This window comes from Gymnodraco acuticeps, unplaced genomic scaffold, assembly GCF_902827175.1.
Source record: "Gymnodraco acuticeps unplaced genomic scaffold, fGymAcu1.1, whole genome shotgun sequence".
NCBI lineage: Eukaryota > Metazoa > Chordata > Actinopteri > Perciformes > Bathydraconidae > Gymnodraco > Gymnodraco acuticeps.
The window spans coordinates 39629-60837 of record NW_022989867.1 but is presented as its reverse complement, the minus strand read 5'-3'; the positions used below and the strand labels follow the sequence as shown (position 1 = coordinate 60837).

At 40.8% G+C, this 21209-nt stretch overlaps 1 protein-coding gene across 3 annotated transcripts in view; it reads right to left on the bottom strand.

The window, feature by feature from the left end:
- The window catches only part of ctcf (CCCTC-binding factor (zinc finger protein)), a 53390-nt gene that overhangs the window by 17102 nt on the left and 15079 nt on the right, over window positions 1–21209 (bottom strand). For 2 of the 3 annotated variants that reach the window (XM_034196806.1, XM_034196821.1), the window contains 5 exons: window positions 7412–7582; window positions 7166–7299; window positions 6927–7047; window positions 2647–2796; window positions 2381–2541 (listed from right to left, as the gene is read on the bottom strand). In XM_034196806.1, the coding sequence (XP_034052697.1) occupies window positions 2381–2541; window positions 2647–2796; window positions 6927–7047; window positions 7166–7299; window positions 7412–7582 (737 nt within the window). Of the gene's footprint in view, window positions 1–2380; window positions 2542–2646; window positions 2802–6926; window positions 7048–7165; window positions 7300–7411; window positions 7583–21209 lie in introns of all 3 variants that reach the window. The other variant, XM_034196814.1, reaches the window with a different exon arrangement.

Sequence of the window (21209 nt, the reverse complement as noted above, 5' to 3'; positions counted from 1 at the left end):
CTAAATGCCGGTAGCATCAAGCTAGCAAATCCTGCATTAGCCTCACATCAACAGGTGTAGACAGAACATCCAATTATCCTGAGCTAATTTACTGAATATATCAACTCACATCTCCTGTCTTTTTTTTCACCCAACTCATTAGACTATTCTTCTGCTGGCGTTTCATTGTTGTTTTCTGTCAAATTTAATACTGTAGTTCAAAACCGCAGTACCTGCTCACCATCTGTGAGCTATTTTTAGAATGCGCACGCTACGTTCGTTGTCGCGTTCACGCACGTCCACCTGGGCAGGCTGTGTGTGTCCTTCTCCCGTGACGATAACGGCTTGAGGTTAAAAACTAATAAACGAATTTCAAACTGGGGGGGGCGCCACAAACGGGCAGACAGCAGAGCTCGGGGCAATAAAGCAGATTTGTTTGACTTTTTTACACTTTGTTGTTCTCCTTCTTTCCTCCGCTCTTGTCTCTGATTGTGAGTGTGTGCATTCGTGTGTGTGTGTGGGGGGGGGGAGCGGAGCGGAGCCCTTCAGAAACAGAGCGGAGGGAGAATGTGAATACGCAAAGCAGTGGACACTGAAACATGCACATACATTGGATAAATAACATAGGCGTTTAGTTTATTTGATAAAAGAACACATGTTCAATGTGAAAAGTGACCGTAGATAGATTTCTTCAGTTGCAATTTGGTGCGATATATATGTAGTTTTTAAATAAATAAAAAACACCTTGAATTTCAGGCGGGGCGCGGGGCTCCGTTGGCAGGGCGCAGCGCCCCGCCAAGACAATGGTAGGGGAAACACTGTCTCAGTAGCCAACGATCTGTGAGTCTGTTGGCTCGGACATAAACTCCGTAATAAATGTAGTCTACATTTCATAAAAGGTGTAAAACCTGTGAGCATTTTAAATCGCATTTGAACGAAAGGCGTATATAATCTGTGTAGTTGTATTTGTATTGTTGATTTAATGTGTGAACGAGGCGATATAGAGAGGTCACGTTAAGCTGTTGTTATTATTAGGCTGTAATTTGTTATAAACTGTTGGAGTGGTAAGCAGTAGGGTTGCCAGAAACTGACCATGATCAAAATCGATTATTCGGCAGCCCTGGCGAATAATAATCGATTATTCGACCCCCCCCCCCCCCCCCCTGCGGGTAAGAAAGAAAAAAAAACTCAGACAAAAGGAATTCCTTTGATTTTTTTACTGGAACATGTTAAACAGTACAAACAACAAAAGTCATCACAACGACGTGGCCTTGAAGTGAAGTTGGTAATGGCCGGCTGTGCTGTGTCTTTCTCTGTAACCTCTTTGGCGTGCTTCGCACTCAAATGCGAACGCATTGTTGAGGTTGAGCTGTGATAGACCAACGTCTTTTCGCAGAGCTTGCATTTAACTTCCTTTGGACTTGTAAGTTCGAAGTAGTTCCACGAGGAGGAACTCTTTTTACCTGCCGCTTTGTTCATCTTTAGTCGCACGTGTGAGGGAGAGGGGGGGTGGGGGGTGGGGGCGGTGTGTAGCGTGCTGCAGCAGCAGTCTGCTCTGCACGCAGGCTTCCTCCAAGTTTACAGTAAAACAAACTGGTGGTGTGACCAATGGCCATTTACAATTATTAATACTATTACTATTATTAGCATTAGTCTATATTTTGGTTGAAACTAAGCCAGAAAAAAAAACAAAAAACATAAATAATAATAAAAAAAATATATAAATAAAATCGATTTTTAAAAATAATATTCGATTATAGAGACTGTAACGAATATTCGAATAATTGAATAATCACTGGCATCCCTAGTAAGCAGGCCTATTGTTTTGGGATATTTGTGGAGTTAGATGGTCCGCGAGTGTGTTTTTATTGGTTAAGTGGTACTTGGTATGAAAAAGTTTGAGGAACACTGCCTTAGGCCACACCCTCCCTCATTACACAAATACATCACCTGATATGCTTCAATACAATACGCATTCAAGTTTATACAGCTTGGAGCTTATACTGATATTTTGTCCAAACTGTGAAGTCCACTGAGACAAATGTAACATTTGTGATATTGGGCTATATAAATAAACATTGATTGATTGATGGAGTTGGAATATAAGCATACAAATTATGATATGGTCAAAATACTCACTTGCCTAATAATTGTGAACACAGCGAAATGATTCCAACATGTGACTTACAGGTGTTTCTTTTTGCCCAGGTATGCATTTTTTCATTGATTGCTATTCTTTATATTATTTTAAATAAAATCAGGATTCCAAATTGTTTATTTTTTCCGAATGTAATGAAGTTGCTGCTGATAATAACATGATACTGGCTTTGGATACCTATCCCTGATATTTGCTCCTTAATTGTTATGAGTAAAGTAACTCAAGATAAAAGAGAACACACACCTGGCGGCAGCAGTAGTCGCACATCTCGCATTTGAACCTCTTCTCGTTCTTGTGGGACTTCTGATGCTGGATCAGAGCGTAGCGTTCGTGGAAAACGGCGTCACAGTAGCGACACTTTTTCCCAGTCTCGATGAAAGAGTGCTGCTTACGCAGATGGACTCCTGCAATGCAAACAGATGAGAAAAAGAAAAGACATGAGGGGAATAAAAATGACATGCAAAGTGAACTATCTTGTCAGTCTGATAAGTTTACACAGTTTGTGTTACCTAAGTCACTCTTGCGTGCGATGACAGTGTCGCAGTGTGGACAGTGGAACTTGGCCACGTTCTCTGTGTGTTTCTGCAGAATGTGCATCTTCATGGTTCCACTCTGGGTGAATCGGGCGTGGCAGATGTAGCACTCATAAGGTTTTTCTCCTGAGAAGAGGATTGAAAATGTACATATGTTTATCATATCTATGTTTATCTATATCCATTTATTCACATTTATGTTCATAGTCAACAAAACAATATAGAAGAATAAGAGGCAGGTCACATTAGCACCACAACTTTCATATTTTACTGGATTGCTGGTAGAAAATGAAAGTGGTTAGTATAGTAAACAAACAAACACAATAATATTGTATTAACTGGTAGGTAAAAGTTAAACATTCACAAGTCATATTTCCTGTAGACAACAAATACATGTTGCACCTTGCAAGAGGTAACAATAGGGAAGGAGGTATAAAATGTAGTATATATTTAAATCAGGGTTCCTGCAGGTTTCACCAACTCAAATGTAAGACTTTTTAAGACCACTTTGAATAGAATTTAAGACCTATTTCACGGCAAGAAAGTATGAAGGAAAATTGCTATGAAAGAAGAAATACATCCCATAATTACGTACAAAGTAAATGTATTCATGTTCAACATAAGAACAATGACTGAACATAACAGCATAACAGTACACAGAACTGTGTTAGCGTGTTAGACAAAAAGTGTGTATGTGTGTGTGTCTGTTCGGGCTGTGCAATGAATCGTATTTTAATCGCAATTACGATTTTGGCCTGCCACAATTACGAAAACAACATAATAGAAAAAAGATTATTTAGCTTTGCTAGGTTGTTGTCTAATTTATTTTTATTTATCATATTTAGTAGGTTGTGGAAGTGCGCCTCAAAATATTTGTTGATCTTGTTTATTGGTATTTATTATTTTGATATTATTTATTTAAATGTATCATTTATTTAATTTATTTTTGTATTGGTTTTTCAGTTGAATTATACGTTCAGGGTAATCAACAGTTAAAAAGATACTGTTCTGTAAATTTCGATTTACACACGGCATCTATTGCACGTCTGTCCGTCCTGGGAGAGGGATCCCTCCTCTGTTGCTCTCCCTGAGGTTTCTCCCATGTTCCCTTTAAACTGTGGGTTTTCTCCGGAAGTGTTTCCTTGTACGATGTGAGGGTCTAAGGACAGAGGGTGTCGTATTGTCATACTGATATTCTGTACACACTGTGAAGACCACTGAGACAAATGTAACATTTGTGATATTGGGCTATATAAATAAACATTGATTGATTGTTCAAATTATTATTAGTTTTAAAGTTCAATAAATGGATGTTTTCAAAGTCAATGAATAATCATATTTAATAATCGTGATATAAATTATTGACCAAAATAATCGTGATTATGATTTTTGCCATAAACGAGCAGCCCTAGTGTGTGTGTGTGTGTGTGTGTGTGTGTGTGTGTGTGTGTGTGTGTGTGTGTGTGTGTGTGTGTGTGTGTGTGTGTGTGTGTGTGTGTGTGTGTGACAAGAGCTATATTCAGAGCTCTGCTGCCTTGGCTACAATCTTTCATCGTTGCTGTTGTATGATTGTTGTTTAACTACGCTTTTAGGGTTGACGTAGACCCAAACGTCGCCCGGAAGTCCCCCGATGTTGTTGCGGGAGCTGCTGCACTAGTTAACGCTAAATTAGCAAAACAAACGCTAATTTTTTTTGCAAACGGTGCGGCGGGCTTCAAACACGTTCCCCTCCACTGGTTTCAACCAAGCACTAAATTCGATGTTTTCCAACCAAATACGGTTGAACTTACACTTCCCCATATTCATTTGTAAGTAGATTCGAAGATACATGAGTTTCTAACTGCTGCTAGCTGAAGCTTGGTTGCTAGGTTACTAGCTGGGTGTTCTCTGATAAGGGGCCGGGGGAAACAAAGTTAATGATTACTGGTTCCATGTTGATTTAATTAAATACATATTGTTGGGGGGAACTGAAAGGCTCTTACCGTACTGGTTACTTTGCAGCCCGGACATTTCCCCCAAAACACATTTAGACGCTATCGCTACACAGAAGTACCTTTCAAATCCGATCATTTTTAAGACCTTCTAAATCATATTTAAGACCTTTCTTATTTTTTTGGTCATATTTAAGACCTTTTTAAGGTCTTAAATTCAGATGATCAAATGTAAGACTTTTTAAGACCTCGCGGGAACCCTGTTAAATGTTTAGTTAGTTGCAGTTAACTAATGGGGGAGAGGTATAGAAAAATATCAAATGACCAAATGTGACCCGCTCTATCGAAATCAGTCGGAAGTCGCAACGGCTCATTTCAAAATAAACGTGGATTTACGTAAAAAACTATTTTTTCGGGGTTCGGGTGTTTTGTTTGATTTTAAACAAACAAAGTCTTGGCTTTCAGAATATGAAACTTTTATTTCCAAAATCACACGATAAATACATTTTTGAAGCTTGTAGGGCTGTACCCGAATATTCGACTATTCGTTCGTTGGCCAACTATTCGGGTTTTAATTTCATTATTCGGATATTCGTTTTTTATTTTTTACATTTTTCCTAAATGTATGCTATCAATAAAGGCGAATTGCCCTATTCTTATACTATATTTATACTTTTGAATTGCACTGTTAAAATGCGGAAATATATACAATCTCAGCCTGTGCTCCTGACATCGCGTTCACTCACAGTCACGAACGCAAACGGCACGCTTCACCTCGCTTCACACACCTGAACACAAAATGCCTAAGACTTCAGCTGTGTGGGACCATTTTAAATTGGACGACGGTAAGAAGAAGGCAGTGTGCCAAATATGCGATAAGAAACTGGCCTACCACGGTGGCACAACAACTCTGAAAAGTCACTGGATGCTGTAAGTACTAGCCTAGCTTAGCTTTGCTGTTGTCAAGTTGCCATGATGAAGCTGCTTTATCCGCCGTTTAAACAGTAACGTTACACATGATAAAATCGTGCACTTACTTTGCTTGCAAAATAGTTGCAAGCAAGCAACCGAATTGTTTTTTTATATTAGTTTTTGAATTTGATCCGAATAATGAAAATAATAGGAGCAATGTGGGAACATCTGGGGCTAAGGCAATTATTGGCATACAGTTCGTTCATTTATTTTCGTAAAGTAAGTACTACACTGTTAGGCCTACTGTTACGGCTATGTTATTAAAAGTATTGTTGTTATAATAGAAATATGTGTTTTGTATCTTCAGGTTGTAAAACGTTATAGACGGAATTTGGAACCAGATTTGGTCCCCGGGCGCTGCACTGCGGCTGGGTTACATGCAGAGGACACATTTAGTTTTAATGTATGCAAATACTGAGACAATAAATACATATAAATCGTAATAGTATGCTCTTTCTGCGCTTCTGCTTAACAGCGTGTTGTCAGGTGTCTCGGATTCGGAGCGTGTTATGACATTTTTTTTAAATGTTTTTTTTTTATTAAAAAAAACAAACAATCTCTCAGCACCGAATATTCGAATATTCGCTGCTGATTACTACCGAATATCCGGAGCCCGAAAAATGGTATTCGGGACAGCCCTAGAAGCTTGTAAAGGGACGAAGACAGGCACCTCTCCCTCGCAATCTGCTCTTCCGCAGCGTCGCCCCCCTCCCTCCGGCTAAAATTATGAATGTAAGAGTATAGTAATCATAGATAACACGGCAGGGTCCGTTACAGTTTGTTTTCATCTGATTTCAATTAAACAAAGTCTTGGCTTTCAGAATATTAAACTTGTTTCGGCAAATTCAGATGATAAATACAACTTTGAAGCTTGTAACGGCATAATTACAAGCGGAGAACGGAGTAACTTAACGTCACAGCAGGCATAACAACAGCCGGTGTTTCTCGTGAGTGTTTTCCCCGGGAAACAAACACAATACACACAAACGCAAAATTACACAAACACACACACGTGTATACACACACACACTCGCGAGCTTCCCCTCCAAATGAAAATATCTTCCCTCCGTAGTATTTTGATCATTTGCTAGCCGCTAATAATCAATCAGATCGATGGATTCCAGAGAAGAGGAAACTTTAAAGGCCTTTTTCTCAAAATGATGACTCTGTGACAGTCATTATATAATGTGACATATTTCGCTTAATATTTGGAGTACAAAAACAATCCTGATATCATTAGAAAGCTAGGAATATCCTCTTTCCAACAGTGTATACAACTCAAAATGTGTCTTCGGGTCAATGCGACTGATTTCGATGGAGCAGGTCACAAATGATTTAAGTGGTCTTTTTTACCTGAGTGTGTCCTCATGTGTCTCTTCAGCTTGTACGTGTCTCTGCTGGCGTAGCTGCAAAGACTGCACTGGAACGGACGCTCACCGGTGTGGGAACGGATGTGACGCTTTAATTTGCTCACCTACAAAACACACAAGCACACAGTCACATATCAGAACACTAAAACAAAAAGTAAATCATCCATTTTATAGGCACCATATTTAGTGTATCAAACTCGTAAAGCACAAAGCTTGTGTTACCTCCACACTAGCGTAGTCACACATGGAACATTTGAAGGGCTTCTCATGTGTGTGTTTGTAGCGACGATGACGCACCAACTCTCCACTGGTCACAAAAGCCATGTCACAGTCTGTGCACTTGTGTGGACGAGTTCCTGCATTCACAAACAAAACAAAGACACGTCAGCAATCACTGCATGGTACTGAAGAACTTACAAATTATTCTGTCTCATTAAAGTTTTAATGAAGATGTGTGCTTATGTGTACCAGTGTGTGTGTTGAGATGGTTTCTGAGCAGGGTGACGGTCCTGAAGGCTCTTCCACACAGGTGACATTTGTGAGGTCTCTCGTCCGTGTGACTCTTCATGTGTCTGTCCAGGTTGGAGCGCCGGGGGCAGGTGTAGCTACACAGCTCACACTGAAACGTCTTCTTCACTCCTAACACACAACAATGACAAACAGAATACTCACTTAATAACTTAACATGCTTTTTTTTGTCTCCACGACCCAATGGACACACTTCTCTGGAGAAAAACAACATACTCAACATAACTCATTTTCTGAATATGAACACAATTTTGTAAAAACAATAAATAGAATAATAATTACAACACAATTTCAATTAAAGTTCATAAGAAATAATACGGATCCATCACCCAACATTACCAGATACTGTCCTTGCATGTCATGCCTACTCAACTCACTGTAGAGTACTGACACAGTAAGAAACATTGCCTTTTCCTTTATAACCGCTATTAACCTGTTAAGCCCTGAGCCTGTTTTTCAGGTCTCAGGCTCGAAAATGACATTCCCAGAACAAAATACAATACCTTCACTTCTAAAAGGGGTAAATTAATAATCTTTTTTCTCAAAGCAATGATAAACCTGTGAGTTGGAAGTAAAAAAGTCAGAATCAAAATATTTTTTTTTAATTTTAAAGTAAATTCAGATTGAATATAGTAAAACTATATATGAAAACTCCGTTATTGACATAAATATGAAGATGGATTATCAGTAATCATTTCAGACACATTGGATTAACCTATGGATTAACCTTCAGCAGCATTTTTATCGTTTTAATGCCATTGAACACAACTTTTGATCAGAACAACAGCATAGGTAAGACAATGTCCAGTTTTTGCTCCGTAAAGCTCCGTGTTGTGATGTCTGTGTTTATTTCCCCTGTCGCAAGTTCAGATCGCTCAGTGATGATACTTATACCCCTAGAACCTGTGGAATCTCCGCTTGCTAATCGATATCTTGTTTGTGCAGATCCGATATGTAATAAGGGTATTTATTAGGGCCGGGACTTAAACGCGTTAATTAAGATTAATTAATTACACAAAAATTAACGCATTTTAATCGCACTTATTTTTGCACCGCGGAACGTTTCTCACTGGATGAGTTTCAGGCGTACCGATTATACTGGAGCACCAACTAACGTTCATGACTTCAGACAACAACAAACCACAGTGAACAACAGTGAGAAATGTTGTTTTAAAAAACGGACGGATGGAAGCGTCGATAAGAGCACGGTTGTGTGCAAATTATGCAAAAAGGAATTTGCATATCACCGCAGCACATCAAGCCTCAAGTATCACCTCAATGCAAAACATATAGCAGCTAGCGTGGAAGCTAGCGTGGACGTTAGACTCTTTTATCGCGTTCACACCAAAAAGAGCCGGTACTAAAATTAGTTCATGAGAACCTTTTTACCCCCACGAAAGTCCCTGCTAGAGAGCAGAGAGCTGCTAGAGAGCAGGGACTTTCGTACGGCTCTCTTGTGAGAAAAGAGCTATATTTCTGATTGGCTGGGCGGATTGCAAACCACGCCCCGTAAAACTCCCAAAAAGTTTTGTGAAGCCGTCATTTTATTATCCTCGCATTAGCATTATTAGCATTAGCCCAGCGCAGAAACGCAGAGAGACTAACTTATGGCAACACAAAATAAAACATGGGAGCGGTGGAGATGAGGAGGTGTCGGTGTTCTGGCGATTTACTCGGAAGGCTGCTGGGACTCCCAGCAGCTTCTACTGAAGCCAGTCCCCAACTCCGGGGACTTCCGGCCGGGGACTTTGGGCGGCAGTATACGCCGTGAAGTGGTTTGCGGCCTGCCAGTAAACCCAAAGCAGAAGAAGAAGAAGTGACGTCAGCGGCTTAATTTGCCTAATCCTCCCCCAGGTTCAAAGAGTTCTCATGAACTAAGTTCTCATGAACCTTTGTGGGAAAAGTACTGTGGTGTGAATGCGCCTAATGGTATACTAAAATCCATGTGAAAAAAATTGCTTCTCACTGTTCTTAGGTCAAATATTTATATGTGATTAAAAATGCGATTAATTTCGATTAATTAATTACAAAGCCTCTAATTAATTAGATTAATTTTTTTAATCGAGTCCCGGCCCTAGTATTTATACCTAGTGTCATCCCGTTGGATTTGACGTCAACACTTTTTAAGACCCCGCGGACACCCTGTTACTGGTTACTTTGCAGCCCGGACATTTCCCCAGAAAAACACAGTTAGACGTGATCGCAACACAGAAGTAGCCTACCTTTCAAATACTATCATTTTTAAGACCTTTTAAATAATATTTAAGACCTTTCTAATTGTTTTTGATCATATTAAAGACTTTTTAAGGCCTTAAATTCTGATGATCAAATGTAAGACTTTTTAAGACCCCGCGGGAACCCTGTCAATATATTATAGTTCTCCGGTATATATACAAACATGTCTCTGAAGTGTTTGGCTTGAAATACCAAACAGATCATTGCAGCATCCCATAATCCCCTCTGTTTCAGCCCTGTTTCAAAAGTGCTGATTCTCTGTCTGTTACTTTAGATGAAAATAAGGAGCCACCTCTGAGAGATATTTGGTTAAAAATAACTAGGGCTGTCAAGTTAACATTTGTAATGCCACTAATTATTTTAACGTGTGATTAACGCATGTGTATTTGTCCTCGGCCCGCCCCGTAGTTTCAGAGCCCAAAGGCTTGACATTGTTGTTGTTGTTGTTGTTAGTTGGATGGTGGGAGATTCTAGCGAGAGATAGGGATACAAAAAAAGGTGTTTTAAACAGCAAGCTAAGCACACAGCTGATGCTGACAGCCCTGCTCTTGCCGCTCGTTTGCGGCAGACCACCCTTGAAAGTTTGCCGGGGGGACGCCTAGACAACAACAGCGATAGCTAAATGGGTGGCTAGTGCTACAGCTTAACATTGTGGAGGACGAGGGGCTGCGTTAGATAATTCGGATCGCATCCAACGTGTCGACTGCATATCACAGCGCATTATTTTGACCCACGGTGGGAACTTCAGTCTCATGCTTTGACTGAAGATCAATAAAATATTCAGGAGAATATTTGTCATAGTTCAGAGGTTGTTGTGTTGAGAATATTCAGGAGAATATTTGTCATTGTTCAGAGCAGAACAGGTTATCAGACTAGGAACACAGGCTACCCAGGGCCCCAAACGGAACAGACCATTACAAATTGTCCTCAACAACAGGGATGACAAAGAGAAAAATATTCAAGAATGTGAGGAAACAAAAAAAACAGTGAAAACAAGTATCAGAGAATAAGCATTTCAAATGACTACAACAAGGAAGATCGTGAACTCATCAGGAATAAAGTCGAGGAGGCCAAGGCAAAAACAGCAGCCGATGAGTCAAAAAACTACGTCTTCCTAGTTTGCGGTCCACCCTGGAACCTGCGACTAGTCAAACTAAGGAAGCAAGAATAGATCTCGAACCCATAACCCAATATAGAGAAAACGGACACCCAGCAACCACCAATAACAATATAATATTGACAACTGAAAATCTGAAATCAGTGACCAAGAAGTGAGTGAAAGCCTGTCAACCATAAACACAACCTCTGCGGATGACTCAGCCGACAACATTGTAGGGACCACAACCAAAAGACATAATCAATGGCGAACAATCTTGATCAACTGTGGTGGCGTAAAGGGCAAGATCCCCAACCTGCATGCTCTCATCGATGACACCAAACCAGATTGCATAATTGGGAACGAGACATGGCTAGATGAAACCATAAAGAATGGTGCAATATTCCCCACTATACTATCTTTAGGAAGGATCGAAATATAAACGGAGGTGGGGTCTTCATCGGCATAAAGGAAGGCTTTACAGCAACAAGGATTGCAACCACAGACACAGACATTGAAATCATGTGGGTCTCGGTCAAGGTTTCCCAAGCGAGCAAAACATTCTACATTGGTAGCTTCTATAGACCACCAAGTGACCATCACACCAAACTGGATGAGCTTCGGAAATCAATTTCTCTATTGCCTGGTAACGCATCAGAAAGAACAATAATTCTAGGTGGTGACTTCAACGCACCTGGTATAGATTGGGAAAATGAACAACCAGGGACAAACAACATAGCTCTAAACCAACATGTTTTAGACATAGTCAAAGAATACTCACTAACACAAGTACAACTCGAGCCTACTCGAAAACAGAACATATTAGACTTGATATTCACTTCAAATCAAACGCTCGTGCAAAATGTGCAAACAATACCAGGCATATCAGATCACTGTGCTGTCATGATGGACTCTAGTATACATCCTGTATATACAAAGAAAGCCCAGGGAAACATTTACAAATTTTCATTAGCAGACTGGGAAGCCATCCAAACTGAGCTGGAAGTGTTCAGCACAGAATTTGTTAGAACAGAAAATCAGCAAACTGTGAATGACAACTGGAATATGCTCAGAGATGAACTGTTTTTACAAATGGATAAGCATATCCCGACCAAGTTCACTACCACACGGCACAACCTGCCCTGGCTCACTCACTGCATGAAACCCCAAATAAAAAATAAAAATAAGTTATACAACAAAGTCAAGCGATCAGGCAAAACTCGTGATTGGGAAAACTTCCGCAACCAAAAGAAACATGTTCAAAATAACCTTCGCAGTGCACACTGGGACTATATCGAAAACACACTCACCCAGAGTCTTGCTGAAAACAATACCAGACTATTCTGGAAATATGTCAAAGAGTGTGGAGCAGACAAAATTGGAATCTCCCCTATTCAAGGGGGTGATATTATATTAAGATCAACAAGGCTAGCGGCCCAGATGGTCTACCCAATCGTATACTCAAAATGCTGGCCCCCCAAATAGGCCCACTGCTCAAGTGCGTATTCACGCAGTCACTGCAAACAGGAAATCTACCCGATGACTGGCTGCAGGCAAACGTTACGCATATATTCAAGAAAGGGGACCGGCACACAGCTGCAAATTACAGACCAGTTTCCTTGACAGTAGTATGTTGTAAACTCCTGGAACACATCATTTGCAAACACCTGTTGAATCACCTGGAAAGGCATAATGTCCTCACCCCGTTCCAGCATGGATTTCGACAAAACCATTCATGTGAAACGCAACTCCTAGTCACAATGCATGACCTGACAAAATATCATGACCAGAAATTGCAAGTCGATGTAGCAATCCTTGATTTCTCAAAGGCTTATGACACGGTTCCACATAAGCGCCTGTTGCTAAAGCTGGCCCACATGGGTATAACCGGCCCAATAGTTGATTGGACCACAACCTTTCTTATGCAAAGGAGCCAACAAGTAGTCGTAGCAGAGATGGGGACTCGAGTCTGTGACTCGGACTCGAGTCGCACTTAAGTCGCACACACAGAGACTTCAGACTTGACTTGGACTCCTGCTCAAAAGACTTCGGACTCGACTTGGACTCGTGTTTTGGGACTCGTGAACAATCATTGTGTTTTCTATTTTTGGCGTATTAAAGGTGGGGTAGGTAAGTTTGAGAAACTGGCTCGAGATCGCTAGAATTTGAAAATACACAACCGGAGAAAATCTGCCACTTCCTCACAGAGCCCCTCCTCCAACACACACGAACGCGCACATGACCAATGAGGGCACGAGATAAGTTTGTGCCCCGATGGAAGGCTGACAGGCAGGTAGGCCATCCAGTTACTGGCTATCGGGATGTTAAGAGCATTCCATGGAATATAACAAAAAGTGTATCTCGAGCCTGTTTCTCAAACTTACCTACCCCACCTTTAACATTAACATCATGGTAACACCATGGCGACTGGCGGCACACCTGCAGCTGTACCGCTTGTAATTAGGTTCAACTATAAAAACTTCGAACAAAACGCCAGCGGCACCAACAAAAGGAGCGCACACTGCAAAGTCTGCAATATTAAAATCAAGGATGCTGGTGCAACAACGTCAAATTTCATCAGGCACTTGAAAACTCACCCGGAGAGGTCAGTCACATTAACACATATGGACGGTTAGCAAACATGTTTAGCTCAGCATCAGCTATGTAATGTTAACTTAGCTTGCTACTAGCTTTGTAACTGAATATTTGAAAAGATGAGTGAATGTTTGCTTGTCACACTTGTTTGCATTGAGTGGCGTTGACATCCAACTCTTGACATGACATAAAAAAGGTCGGTAACGTTAATCATTACGTTCCGCTGCCACCATCTACTGGCTAACGTTAAACGTAGAAAAATACATAGTTACATACATAAATACATCTGTCGGTTTATAGGCAGGTTACAGGTTTATTGTTGACCACGTAACGTTAATGTTACAGGTTTATCAGGTTACCATTACACTGGGTTTGAGTGAGAGGATAGAGGAATATGTTTATTTATAGTAGACTTAAAAGATGTCATTAGAGACCCAGTGTAATTAAACAATACGGTTGCAGAGGTCACATTTTAACATTTTTGTCCACTGGCCAAATGGCTAGCCTAGTGAATGTTGAAATGTTACCAGCCACTCAATAGATTGCCATTGCAGTGTTTCCCACAGATATGAAATATACTTGGGCGGGTGGTGGCAAGGGGGGGGGGTTGCGCGAAAAGAAAAAAAAAATGTTTTAACAACATTATTTATTGACTTTTCATTCCGGTATAATCATTTTGCGCAAAGATGGCACTGTTTGTCAGAGCACTTCATCCTTCTGGGATTTCATGAAGAACAGCTCCAACGCCTGTGTGTATGGGAATGCCTCTGGTGCTGGTCCATTAACTGCCAGTGTTTCCCACAGATCTGAAATATACTTCGGGGGGTGGTGGTAGCGGGGGGGGGGTTGAGGTGACGTGCAACAACATTAACCTTTCTGTTGGTCGCTTGTTAGCAGACCCTTCACGCGATGGCAGAGCGAACAGGTACAGGTACAGGCAGGGTCCATAATGATAGCCCTATAGTTTAAATCTACTACCCACACATGAACATATGGAAATGGGTTACTATTTAAAAAAATAAATGTATTTATTAATGTATTTAGGAACCTATCCATGTGATTTTTAGTGGGGGTCGACCTCAAATCCTCTAGGGGGGTCCAGGGGCATGCCCCCCCGGTAAGATTTTATTTTGGAGTTAAATGCATCAATCTGGTGCATTTTGAGGGGAAAATAAAGAGACTAGATCTATGGAAACACCTATATTTAACAGAACTGTATACATTTCAATAATCATAAAATCAAGGCCATAACCAATAACATACCATTTCCAATATGAAAAAAACACTGAAACTTGTTTATTAATTTAGTTTTGGTTCATTTATAGTTGTGAGTGTCTCTGTGCTCCTGAATCAGCCTCTCCTGTCTCCCTCCTCTCCCCCCTCTCCCCCCTCTCCATCCTCTCCCCCTGCTCCTCTTTGAGGCAGCAGCAAAGACTAGTTTTCTCTCAACAAGTTTTAAAAGTGTATCTTACCTTTTTTCACCTAGTTAACTTTTTTTTAATTTATTCATGCATATTTTACTAATCACATTACATTTCCTTTAGCTTACGCTTTTATCCAAAGCGACTTATAATGACCGATTACAGGGACATTCTCCCTGGAGTAACTGAGGGCTAAGTGCCTTACTCAAGGGCACACTAGTGGTGGTGTTCCTGGCGGGATTTGAACTCACAGCCTTCCGATCTTCAGCCCACCTCACTATCCATTAGACCAATCACTACCCTCTCAAATGGAAATATGTGTTTACATAAATGGTGACATCACCGTTTGAGACCCACTGAGAACTTAGACTAAGTTAACTATCTAAACACTCAGAGAGTCCTTTACCTCACCTGAGCTGAGGTTATCCCGAGCTTGAATGACACACAGAGACCAATCAAGGGCTTTGATTTATGATCTGTATGACAGTGGCCATGTCGGCAGGCCACATCATGTGGACAGCCAGTCACCCTGTGTGAGGCAGGCCACTTAACAGGCCAGAAGGAGGCGAGATCAGAGCAAGGGAGCGAGGGATCATTGTCTACAAGTTAATCGATCGCAGATGGCGTCGTGGTCACGGACGAATAATAAAAAAAAATGTATAAAAAAAAAAATGTATAAAAAAAAAAAAAAAAAACTAAATGGGTCGCGAAATATACTTGGGCGGCCGTTAATATACCTGGGCGGCCCGCCCAAGTATAGTCTATGTGTGGGAAACCCTGCATTGTTATTTTTGGCTGGTGCGTGCAACATACAGTACCAGCCACTTGCATGATTTACCAGCATTTGGCTGGTAAATGGTGTTAATGGTAGATATCTCTTTTGGAACAGGTCATGTTTTAATATCACCAGTTCAGTATATTTCAGATAATATTGCAGCAATAGTTTTTTAGTTGCAAATGGCACAGAACAAATGTTTACTTTTAAGTACTTTTAACACAGTTTCCCTGCGGGGGATTAATAACGTATTTGTGATACAGATTTTTTATTCTGAAGTGTTTTGCTTATAAGTTGTTTGCATTTAGCTAAAGTGTGATGTTTTTCCTCATATTGCATTGCAATAGCCTGTTTAAAGTGATCATATAACAAACAACTAATCAGTACTGATACTGTATGCTAATAGATATAGGAGTGATAATAATACAGTAAATGCTTTGAATGTCTTAGATATAGCTGTGCAGTATTCTTAACAGACTGGATAGCAGCAGACAATAGAAGGCTTATTACAACCAGAAGAGACATGAGACTTTTATTTTTTAGAGACTTGAGACTTGACTTGGACTCGTGACCAAAGACTTGAGACTTGATCAAGTCTCACCCCACAAAGACTTGAGACTTGACTTGGACTCGTGACCAAAGACTTGAGACTTGACTTGGACTTGCAAAAAAAGACTTGTGAACATCTCTGAGTCGTAGAAGGGGTGAAATTAAGTACAGTTCACGTTGACTCTGGTGTCTGGCTAGTGAATTAATTTAAGTTTTCCGCACTCTCGCGGGAATATCTCTGCAATGGAGCGAGCGTAAGTTTCCCTTTCGATTGCATGATATAGCCCAGCGCAACACCTTCGTAAAACATGTTGCATGTTTGTACCATTTTCAGATTTGTAATCTGTTCTAGAAAGACAATGTGTTTTTTTAGATTCCAAGAATCATATAGAACAAACAATGGATGTATTTTATTAACATTTATCCATGCTGGAAGTAGATTTAGATGTGTTAGGAGTGAGATAGAGATTATTATCTAATATATGCATCCAATGAAGCATTGCATGAAGTCAGTTGATGATCAGAGGCTGTTGTTGGGGCTGCATAAACGTTTTTTTATTTTTGTTTTGTAGGCAGACCATGCAGGCCTCAGAGAGTTAAACTTGGGCCTGCGACCATAGTTTTACTGTATTTTGTTTTGAAAATCCACAGCGGAGGTTTGTGTCGTACTATGCGGTGTATTTTGCATATCTCTCGGTAGCCAACGATCTGTGAGTCTGTTGGCTCGGACATAAACTCCGTAATAAATGTAGTCTACATTTTATAAGAGGTGTAAAACCTGAGCATTTTAAATCGCATTTGAACTAAATGCTTATATAATCTGTAGTTGTATTTGTATTGTTGATTTAATGTGTGAACGAGGCGATATAGAGAAGGTTAAGCTGTCATTATTAGGCTGTAATTTGTTATATACTGTTGGAATGGTAAGCAGGCCTATTGTTTTTGGATATTTGTGGAGTCAGGTGGTCCGTGAGTGTTTTTTTATTGGTGAAGTGGTCCTTGGTATGAAAAAGTTTGAGAAACTGCGCTAGTGGATTGTCAAAGGGAGAGCCTCGCTGCGGGGCAATTATACAGATGGCTAGTCCGCCCCTGAAAAATGTCTATGCACACGTTATTATTAATAATACAAATAAAAAAAAGATAAAAAAATTAATACATTTTTTTTAATTTTCAATTTTTATTTTGTCAAAATCTTATAGAATGGCATACATACACTACTGATATTGTTACAGCAAGATCACAATATAATGGTCAACGGCTAGTCTGTGCGTCTTCCAGCTGATGTTGTATGTAATATTTTACTGTATATTAGGGCTGTACCCGAATATCCGAATATTCGTTTGTTGGAGTACTATTCGGGTTTCAATTTCGTTATTCGGATATTCATTTTTTTGAAAAATTGAAATGATTGAAATCTCCAATATCAACGTAAGAGCTTGTGCCTCTTCGGGGGGGTGCTAACACTTAACCATAAACGTTATCGTTTACGTTCTCCGTCTTTATATGTAGATATGACTTTTCCATAGCAACAACAACTTCCTGTCAACAATAGGGGTCGACCGATTATCGGGGCCGATATTCCGCATTTGACCGATTATCGGTATCGGCCTTTTTTTTAATCAAATTGCCGATAAAACTTTGGCTCTGATGCGGCCATTTCTCTGGCTGCAGTCACCACTCTTGTGTACACGAGCAATGTCCCGCCCACAACGCTATCTGATAGGCTATTACTGAAGTGTTAATTAACACTGAAGATCTTCCGGGCAGGAGCCAGCCAGAGAGGTGGGACCTTCTCAGATTACTAGACCCTCCAGAAAAACGCGATTCGGCGATCGCAGAATTTACCGCATAATCAGCAAAATGGCGGAGATTTTTAAAAGGCCGCATATTTAACAAAAGGCCGCATAATCCCCGCATTTTTCCACACAAAATTGAGGGGGAAAAAAGTGAACTCGTCTTGACGTGAAGTCATGATGATGACGCGACGTCATCAGCTCGCGCATCACAGAAGGTAAACAACACCGTAGAGTGAACGTGTGGAACTCACACGAGAGAGAAAACACCAAGATGAAAAAATCTAATCCATCTCATTTACCGACGAACATTTCTGCTAAAGACCGGGCAAAGCAGTACCCCGATGTCTTGCACGAAAGTGGGGGGAAACTATTCTGCACCCCGTGCAACTGTGTGTTGGAGCATAAGAGAACATTGACGGTGACGACCCACTTTGATTCATTCAAACATTCGAAAATGCTTTCTGCTGCTGCGGAAAAGACAGCCAAACAACTCACGTTCACCGAGGCATCAACCTCCAAAACCCTTTCGAGGACTACAAGAAACGAGGTGAGTAGCCTTCAAGATTGAAGCTGGTCAGATAACGAACAGTGTGAGAAAAAGTTTTTAGAGAGTACTTGTCCATGGACAAGTGAGTTTGGCAATTTACTTGTCCGAATACATTTTTCACTTGTCCAGAATGGACAAAAATTGGGGCCACTGGAATCTTCTTCTTCGTCATCGTATTTTACATTTTCCCACGGTTTTTATGACACCGCTAACGTAAGTGAGCAGTAAGATTTTACTGCATCACACGTATCGTTTGGATTTTAACGATTCCGGTTCTGCTTTTCGATTCCGGTTATTTTTGGTTCTCGATTCCGGTTCTTTGAGAGGGTTAATAAGTCCCATGACAAACTGGGAGAAAAATATATTTATGAAAACATTAAGTCAAATCTGTATTCCTATTTACAAATCACTTCATACTGTTGAATTTCTTACGGTTATTGAATACAATTATATAAAAATAATCTCTGCATTGTTTAGTTAGTTCTAAGTGGTGCAGTTTGAGAATGTACAATTGGCCCAGTCTCCTCTGATGTTACACTGCAACCTGCCTGTGAGACAGAGTCCAACCACACATGTCCAACACATAGGACATAACCTAATAATAATAATAATGACACATTAGATGTATAGCCTATAGGCCTAGCACTTTTCTACAACTCAAAGACGCTTGCACGCTTACACATGTCCTGCAATACACATGCTGCAGCTGCCCAGCTGCTCACTGTTTGTAAAAGTAAATAAATAGTATTTTCATTTCAATAATGTACTTTCTTTACCCTGCTTCATAAACAATACTGATATCCCTGTGCTCCTCCGAGTCTGGGGGTCCGGGGATGTGAGGACAGCGCGAGGACACAGACAGGGAGGCTGCTTTACTTCATAAAGGAAATGGTGGTCAATATTAACAACATAGGAGTTAAAACGCTTAATAACCTTCATTACGTGTTAGAGAAAGAACATAAGAAAGTTTGACAAAGATGAGGCTGTTAAACGGGCAGCGGATCCGCTGTGTGTAGAAAGAGAGAGAGAGACGCTGATCTGCACCGTGCAGCGATCAGCTGATACGGAGCATACAGTAGAGAGAGCTGCAGTCCGCGGGGCTCGGGGCTCGGCCTCGCCTCCTGTCCTCACAACTCTTATTAATCCCGGTACCGGACAATTGTTATTTGTTCCTACTCGGAAACAAATTTTGCTTCCCAACCCTGCCACTGTGCTACACTTCCCACCCCGCTCCGCCCCGCCCCCGTCTAACTGTACAGAAAACGGCGAGATGCATTTCCTTAGGAATCGACAAGCAGAACCGAAACTAACACTTCTAAACGAACAATGGCGGACACATACAATTTGCGAATGAGTTCTGCCTTTTGTAAACTGAATGTATCAATAATTTGTCAATAAATCAGGCCGAAAAACGTCACTTGTCCGCCGGACAAGTCAATTGAAAGATCTACTTGTCCGATATTGTAAATAACACGTCCCGGACGGTGGGATGTGTACTTTTTCGCACACTGACGAACGAGTAAATGAAAACAGAATGAGGCGGAGAAGTGTGTGTGTGTGTGTGTGTGTGTGTGTGTGTGTGTGTGTGTGTGTGAGAGAGAGAGAGTGTGATTAAAATAGCCCAATTGCTTTTACAATAAATAAACATTGAATGTGTTTAATTGTATAGTAAAGGGGTTTAACGTTAGTGGCAGGTTGTGTGTGAGAGAGAATAAATAAATAAGACATCCCAATATTTATTTTTTCCGCATATTTTGCAACTTCCCACAATTTCACCGCATAAAACCACATAAAACCCTGCATGTTTGATCACATAATCAAGGATTTTAGCCTATTTTTGGGTCTAGATTAGAGGTAGGTGCGAAAGAACGCAGACACAGACTGAAGCTAGCAGCAGAGCTGAGCGGCAGAGCCATACATGTGTTAAGCCGAAGTTCAATAAAGTTTATAAGTTGCAAAAACACCACGATTTTATGATCCAATTCTATCAGTTTCCCAGTTACACAGGGACGCGGGAAGTCAGTCAGAGTTGGGGGTGCGTGCAGCGTCTCGCAGCGGAGTAACTGGTGCGGAGGGGGGGCTGCGAGTGGAGCCTCGCAGTGTTTCAGGTTGATATGTGAAGCTCATTAGCAAGCCAACATGTACAGGGTATATGCAGGAATCCTGAAGTCAAATTTAATACTTTTTAAGACCCGTTCCATACATTTTAAGAACTCATCGCAACTTCGAGTTCTAACCGGTTACATTGGCGACACACTTTACCTCACATTTACTATATTGATTGTAAGATAGCACAACTAAACAGAGTGCAGACAGACTACTGAAGCCTCCTCTCCACATGAACTTAAACCTCTCTGTGAAGGTCAGGTTTAATGCAGGATGCTGCTTTGTTGCTTCTGTACTCTTTCATTCCAGTAAAACTCCTCAGAAACCATTAGAAACCAGTATTTGACCAATAAACAAAAAACAATTGACAAAACTTTGAACTATGAAATATATTAAACTTTGGTGAGCTTCAGCGGGGTAATGCCATATAGGAGCTCCCTCACAAATACCCAGGAGTTAAATTGGGCTGGGGCTGTCCGGGGCTAAGCCCGGCACATAGGACGATGCTCTGACGCAGAGATGTTCACAAGTCTTTTTTTGCAAGTCCAAGTCAAGTCTCAAGTCTTTGGTCACGAGTCCAAGTCAAGTCTCAAGTCTTTGTGGGGTGAGACTTGATCA